We start from the raw sequence: 7,949 nt of genomic DNA, 5'->3' as shown, positions 1-7,949 counted from the left end.
GTTGCGAGCCGTTGGATCAAGATGATCCAACGGCTGGGATTAAAGGGGAGGGTAGACGGTGTCGTTTTGATAAGTGGGTGTTTGGACCGGGTGTGGGGAAGATTTGGGCTTGGGCGAAATAGGTAAAAATAGGATTTGCGCCACCAATTTTGGTCTTTGGATGGCCCAAAAATCAGAGACCAGCTGCCCTTTTCCATTTTTCCTTTTTCTTTGTTTTCCTTTTCTTTTTTTTCTTTAATTTTAAAAATCCTAATTAAATTAATTAAGTCCTAAATTAATCTAACCTATAAAATCAAACTAATTATCTATTTACAATAATTACAAAATTAGTTAATCCTAAATTAATGAAGAGGAAATTACTAATCTAATATTAAAAGCTAAAAATATAAAAATGAACAATATTTTTTATTTTTTTTGTGATTTTTATTTTAATAAAATAATTAATTAACTAATTAATCCTAAAATATGAACACAAAACCTAATATGCAATGCATGCAACTTTTGACATTTTTGGGGCATTTTCATGATTTTAAACGTGCACAAAAATGCAAACAAAAAATCCTACAAAATCTTATAAAATTGAAAACAATTTGGAAAAAATATATTTTCTTTAATTTTGTAGGAGTAATTCTTGATGGGCAAAAATAACATGCTCACAGTGCGTTTACAAAAGAATCTGCAAGCATAGCAAACGAATCAATAGAATTGGGGGGTAAGTTATGATACCATATTAACGCACCATTCGATAGAGTCTCCCTGAATTTCTTCAGCAGTACAGACTCGATTTCGTCATCTTCCAAGTCGTTTCCCTTTATGGCACACGTGTAAGAAGTAACGTGCTCATTCGGGTCAGAGGTTCCGTTGTATTTAGGTACATCGGGCATACAGAACTTCTTTGGGATGGGCTTCGGAGCCGCACTCGGAGGGAACGGTTTTTGTACGAACTTTTTGGAATCCATTCCTTTTAAGGTTGGTGGTGCCCCCGGTATTTGATCGACTCGGGAGTTGTAAGTTTCCACCTTCTTGTCGTTGGCCTCAATTTTCTTTTCTCCCGATTCTATTCTCTTAGTAAGCTCCTCAAGCATCCTCATTATAACAGGATCAGTTGTCGAAGTCTTATTACCCGATCTCTCAGGCACTGGCTCGGTACGGCGAGTAACCTCTTGTTCGACCCTATTTGGTGCCCCGTGCTGATTTTGCAACTGAGCAATGGAATTTTGTTGGGCTTGTAGCATTTCAAATATTACTTGGAGACTGACTCCTTCGTCTCCTCTGCCCTGTGTACCTCGACCGCCAGTTCGACCCTCTCTGTGTACGCTTCCTTCGGAGTCCGCGCTTAAATCCGCGTTCAAAGAAACACAAGAACTGACATCAACCGGGTTGGGGGGGGGGGCTCCTCTGAGGTCAGCCCGTGGCACCTCGACTCCTGGGGCGATAATATTCTCGTTTTCTCCATAGAGTTCGAGGCCGTTGTCGCCGTGTGTAGATGTGATTTGTGAGTTTGCATGATTCAACCTGAAAATAAAATTCTTGACAAGAAACAAGTGTAAAATAGTGTGTTATACCAGAATTAGCAATGAACAATCACTATTATCCTTAGCCCCACGGTGGGTGCCAAACTGTTTACCTCGAAATACAAGTAACAATTAAACTTGTAATGTGGTTATAAGGATACGTGATCTGATTCAACGCCAATTGATAAATGACTAGATAAATAAATGAACTAAATGATTAAGATGAATTAAACCAGTGTAGTTGCAAGCTATCGTACTTGATTGGAACAGGCTCGAGATCAAGCGTTAAGAAAAATAAGAATAATAGTAAGTTATAAGCAAGTAAAAGAGCAGTGTATTATTATTTCTTAGTCCCTCCCCCCTTACAAATGAACAAGATTCCTCTTTCTATAGTAGAGAAATCCTAAATAAGGTATAACTCTAATTTCGGATGTAAAATTCATGATTGGTATCAATAACCGTTAGCGGTTCTATCGGTTCCGAGATTCATGCCACGATCCTCGACCAATCACGGATATCTTGCTCTTTCCGTTACTAATATATCCCCGATGTTACTCGAAGTCTATCTTCCCTGGCTTCGATTGATACCAACCCCGATCTCGAACTCGATGCCTGAGCTCTTCAATGCAACGTTCTTGTTTTGATTAAATAGTGAAATTGGGTAGCCCCGATTTGTACCGTATACATTGATAATGCCAGAAGTTTATTATATTATCGGCGTATATACCTCAAATCCTCTTTGAAATAATATCATTACCGAAGTAGATATAGGCTCTATTTTTTGGTATATAAAGATCTTGTAATAGCAGAAAGTAGCCTGCTTGTGACCTTATTAATGAAGAGACTTTTTCAAGTCTTTTTTTTTTTTTAATTTCTCACTCGGTATTCGGTACCCATATTGGGGCCGACTAATCCGGATTCGCGCCGGGAAGTCCCACATTGGGAGTAAAGCGCTTCCTAACAAAGACTACTCCATTCCCAGGGACTGGAACTCGAGACCTCTGGTTAAGGATGAAGGAGACTTTTTCAGGTCTTCGGTGAAACACTTAGCAAATTAAGAGCCATAATATATTATTTCTTCAGAATGAATTCCAAGAGGATGTAGAGTTTCACTGAATAGATTAAATGCTTTAATGTATAGGCCTTTTATTTAAGATTAAATAAAAATATAACGCCTTTAACTTACAAGAAAAGAATAAAAAGGAGGGTCCAATAAATTAAATTAATTAATATATTACACACGTGTTTCAAGTGGATGGAAGCGATAGCTCAGTCCCTACCTACATAAAGCTTGGGGGCACCTCTTACATTGCCATGCAAAAGAGGCTAACGAAACTGCCTACTAACGCAATTCCCATATACCAATTGCATCATTTATGCAATATCAACATATATAACTAAATTAAAGTAGATAGATGCAGAAAAAATAATGTAACCTTGAGCAGTTAATCTGAAATTGAGATATAACTAAATAAGATTTAAGTTTTATATATATATATATATATATATATATATATATATATATATATATATATATATATATATATATATATAGCTATAGCAAGTTCTCATTCTATTTATCCGGTTATTGTATCTGATGGAAAGAATTACCAATTGTTATTGATCATTACTCGATGGTGAATTTTTTTTACATATATTGTCATGAAACTTCAGCTTATCAAGGACATGACCCTCGATAGGAAGATGTGGAGGTCGAGAATTGGGGTTGTGGATTGACCGGTAGTCGAGAGTTTCTCCTAGTCCTACTGGTAGTATTAGTACTAGTATTATATTTTCCTATTCTTATTCCTAGTTCCTTTTTATTAGACGTTGTGTCATTTTTACCAGTAGTTTTGGTAGTATTCTTGTATTTTCGTATTCCTACATCTTTGTTATTACATGTTGTGCCATTATATTTGCTTCCATTATCCTATTACCTTGTTGGTGCTATTGTTTATTTATTGCTTCCTTTTACTATTCTTGAGCCGAGGGTCTATCGAAAACAGCATCTCTATCTTCGCAAGGTAGGAGTAAGGTCTGCGTACACATTACCCTTTACAGATTCTACTTGTTGGATTTCACTGAGTCTGTTGTTGTATTGCGTGAACTTCAAACCATAATAAAAGACTTGATTGAAGTTTGGGAGAAATATGATGAGAAACAAATGGAAACTTTAAACATAGAAAATCACGAGTCCATTACTCAAATAGTCAATGAATTATCTCAAATTATCTCCTAAAGTCACTTTTCTTTCGTTTGTAACAACAAAGTCACTGAACTATGTCTATTGCACTCAGAAGGTCACTCAACTAGATTTTCCAAATTTTGGATTGCCAAATACCTATTATACCCTCAAGATTATAAACATTTATCTTCTTTTTATTATTTTTAAACGTTTTAATATTGTAATTTTTTCCTTTTTAATTTGTATTATGGACTTACCTATAGAATAAATAAATATTATTTATAAATTAAAAAACTAAAAAGTACTGAGCATGGTAAAAAAATTTAATTAGAATAATTTGTTAGTAATAATAATTATAGTATTAACAACAAAAGTTCAAAAATTTATTTACACAATTCAGAATGAAAGAAAATAAAGGTTGTAAAATATATATTTTATGCACGTAATATAAAAATAATTATTCAAATAAGGGTATTTTTACAATATACGTTATATATTCTTGAAAATTATACTCAATTATATTATTATGTTTCTACCAACTTTCCGACGACACAAAGTTATGTCACCGGAAAGTTGGGGGACTATCTGTATAGGATAAAATATGCTATGTTAAGTCGTGCACGGAATATATATAACATAATTGAGCATAATATTTAAGAATATATGATGTATATTATAAAATATATTTATTTAATAATAATTTTTATATTACGTGCATGGAATATATATTTTACAACCTTTATTTTCTTTTATTCTGAATTGTATAAATAAATTTTTGTATTTTTGTTGTTAATACTAACATTATTATTACTAATAAATTAGTCTAATTTATTTTTTTACTATACTCATTATTTTATTATTCCAACATTATATATGCTTAAATACTTTTTATTTTTTTAATTTGTAAATAATATTTATTTATTCTATAGGCAAGTCCATAATATAAATTAAAAAGGGAAAATCATAATATTAAAATGTTTAAAAATAATAAAATAAAAAAAATATTTATAATTTAGAGGGTAAAATAGGTATTTGGCAATCCAAAATTTGGAAAATCTAGTTGAGTGACCTTCTGAGTGCAATAGACATAGTTCAGTGACTTTGTTGTTACAAACGAAAGAAAAGTGACTTTAGAAGATAATTTGAGATAGTTCAGTGACCATTTGAGTAATGGACTCAGAAAATCACATGAGATTTTTCTATAGCTAGGTTCATAAAAAAGATCTTTTCTCGACGGGGTAGTAATAACTAAACAAGAAGCGCAAAACAAACCTTCCAAAGTTACAATTTACTGAAAGAAAAACAGAGGAAAAAAACTCGCATTTTACACCAACAACAATAACAACAACATACTTAGTATAAAATCTCACTAGTGGAGTTTGGGGAGGGCGGGTATACGTAAACCTTACCCTTGTCTTTTGAGAGGTAGAAAAGTTATTTCCGATAGAGCAAATAACCTTAATTAATCGTTACAAACTTAACTATAACGAACATCCTCAAGAAACCTTCGGGAAGAGCGTAGCAGCAGCACGAAAGTCGTTGCGCCTTAATTACATAGCAAAGAAATTACTTTCTACGTTCAAAATCCTCCCAATTACTTTCACCAGTATTAGGTCCAGTGCTTGAATTAGAATTCCCATAATGAAATGGAAATCTCAGAAAATCTTCTTCTTGCTGCTGGTTATAACTAACTTGTTGTTCCTGCTCATGAGATGTTCCTTGTTGTAATTCCAGTGATGTATTTGGCAACGATTCCGAAACAAAACCTTGTTGATAAAAATTCGGTGAATTCATCTCAAAATTATTCCCATCGCGAAGCAACTGTGCGTAGTGATGCACATTAGGAAAATGTTGTTGAGACAAATAATTAGGTTGAAAATAAGGGAGATTATTATTAATGGAAGTAGTAGCTGGAAATTGGTGACCAAGTATGCCAAATTCTTGTTGTGTAGTACTATTGGTGAGAAAAGTAAATTCAGTTTTGGGTTGAACTCTTTCAGGGAAATTGAGTTTAGCTTTATTGCCTTTGAATTTAAGTGCAGCTTCATCATAAGCAATAGCTGCAGCTTCAGCAGTGTCAAAAGTTCCAAGCCAAACTCTAGCTGCTTTTTTTGGGTCACGTATTTCGGCTGCCCATTTTCCCCATGGTCTTTGTCTTACTCCTCTATAATGCCGTTTTCTCTGCTGATTTCCTTATCATACACATGTAACACACCACTTTAATTTCTATATATTGACAGTATAAAAAAATTATTTTTACAGGGAATTAAAGGTTATAAATTGTCCATAATCAGTAATATGGAAATGTTTGCTTGGAGCCGAGGGTCTACCGGAAACATCCTTTCTAAGGAAGGGGTAAGGCTGCGTACTTACTACCGTCTCAAGATCGCTATTTGTTGGATTATACTAGGTTTGTTGTTGTTATTGTAATGAATAACATGGAATATAAGGTAATTAAGTAACTACCAAAAACACGTTAAATTGTATTGATGGTATAAAAATTAATTATTTACAGACTGACTTTGGATATAAGATAAAACCATAACAAAATTGTTGATCACATAAATTAATAAAAAAGAAAACATGAAGTTGTTAAAAATAGAATCCTGGTATTTTGTTGACTGTTGTATTCTAGAAATTAAGTGGCGCACGCACAATAAAAATAAGATTACTTAGATTAATTATTGTCACAAAGATAATCTACAAAATTAAAGATAAGCTTTCGCTTAAGGGAAAAAAAATGCAAGTACAAAACATATCATATAATAAGCCATACAATAGTCCCTTTAATTTATTTTGTTAGTGAAGATCGATCATAACAAGGATGGAAAAATATATTCTTTAATTAATTAAGGGGAAAAAGGGGGCTCAAATATATATAATAGTATGATGTAATACCTTGTTCTTGGATGGACTGAGATTGGTTCTGCAGATTTGCACCAGCTGATTGAGGTAGGGTTAATGGATTAATTCCATGCACGGACGAATTAACTGAAGAAATATTGGTATTATTATTAGTAGTAGTAGTGTTGCCAATAACTTGAGAGAGAACAGAAACCATAGCAGACATGTCATGTTGAGATCGAGCTGAGTAAAAAGGGAAAATAGGTTCTTCTTCATTTGTAGTAGTAGTTGTAGTATTCGTGTTATCCTCTTTCTCCTCCGATTCATTGGATGAAAAGGGCCTCTTCCCATACCTTCGATCCACCATTGCTACCTTTGAAATATCTTTCACGCGAAGATATTCTTAATATATAAAGCAGCAGACGGATCGGACCAGTGGATTTCAGATACCAGATGATTTGATCGAAAGAAAAGCTTAAGAAGCTACGAGTTTGTAGTAGCTATGAAGAGAAAGGACATGGAGTAAATGTAAGAATAAAGTGCAAGAAGAAGAGAATAAAGAGGAAGGAAATGCTAGGGTTTACTACTCAAACTATTTATAGTCATGTGAACTCTTATTTGCTAAGTGTGGAAAGAATATATGTGGCTCATACTTTTTGGTTACGGCTGGCTTTTTTACTAATTTTGGATGGATATATTTTTCTGTTGCTACTTTAATCTCCTCTCATATTATTAAAATATTTTGGTGTAGCACTCACTCGTTGATCAATATTATGGGATCAGGTTCAAACAACTTAGAGATCTATGATAGATTATGTATATGCAAACAGTCAAATGAAATATAGTACTCCATCCCTCCTAGTTTATGTGAAGGTGTTTGAATTTCAAGAGTAAAGAATTATACTTTCATCATAATTTTTTTTATATGCCTTTTAAGTATCTTAAATTATAAATTATTGTGACTTATATTATATTTTACGCAGTTTTCAAATTTGTAAACTTTATTTTAAACTTTAAATGATTATATATCCAAATACATGGTCAAAATTAAAAAATTGAATCTCGAAAAATAAAAAGTGTCACGTAAATTGAAATAGAGAGAGTGTTAATGACAAAAGAAATGAAAAAAAAAAAGAAATGAAGCTCCAATTTTCATAGTTTTATTATAATTAATAATAATTAATCATGATAGTGAAATCCACTTTGTACTTTCAATAATTCACATTTATCCTTTTGTAACATATTTGGCATGTCGACTAAAAATAATTACATCGCTAGCCAAATATACAAAAAATATATACATTGATTATTTATAAAATATGTATATTTTTTGTATATTACATATTAATATATAAAATTATATTATGGGACGTAGCAAAGAACCTTGGCTTCAGATCTTGTCACAT

At 32.6% G+C, this 7,949-nt stretch overlaps 1 protein-coding gene across 1 annotated transcript; it reads right to left on the bottom strand.

Annotated features, from left to right (window-relative positions):
• Positions 1–4,899: 4,899 nt before the first annotated feature.
• Positions 4,900–7,089, bottom strand: LOC109242041 (ethylene-responsive transcription factor ERF114-like). The gene is made up of 2 exons (XM_019408864.1): positions 6,598–7,089; positions 4,900–5,891 (listed from the first exon to the last, which is right to left on the bottom strand). Exons 1-2 carry the CDS (start codon positions 6,908–6,910, stop codon positions 5,266–5,268), a joined length of 939 nt encoding a protein of 312 aa, XP_019264409.1. The 5' UTR covers positions 6,911–7,089; the 3' UTR covers positions 4,900–5,265.
• Between the last annotated feature and the right edge of the window lie 860 nt (positions 7,090–7,949).

The sequence above is a fragment of the Nicotiana attenuata genome, unplaced genomic scaffold (assembly GCF_001879085.1).
Source record: "Nicotiana attenuata strain UT unplaced genomic scaffold, NIATTr2, whole genome shotgun sequence".
Classification (NCBI taxonomy): Eukaryota; Viridiplantae; Streptophyta; class Magnoliopsida; order Solanales; family Solanaceae; genus Nicotiana; species Nicotiana attenuata.
Note: the sequence above shows the minus strand (reverse complement) of the source record. Positions and strands in the feature narration are given on the sequence as shown.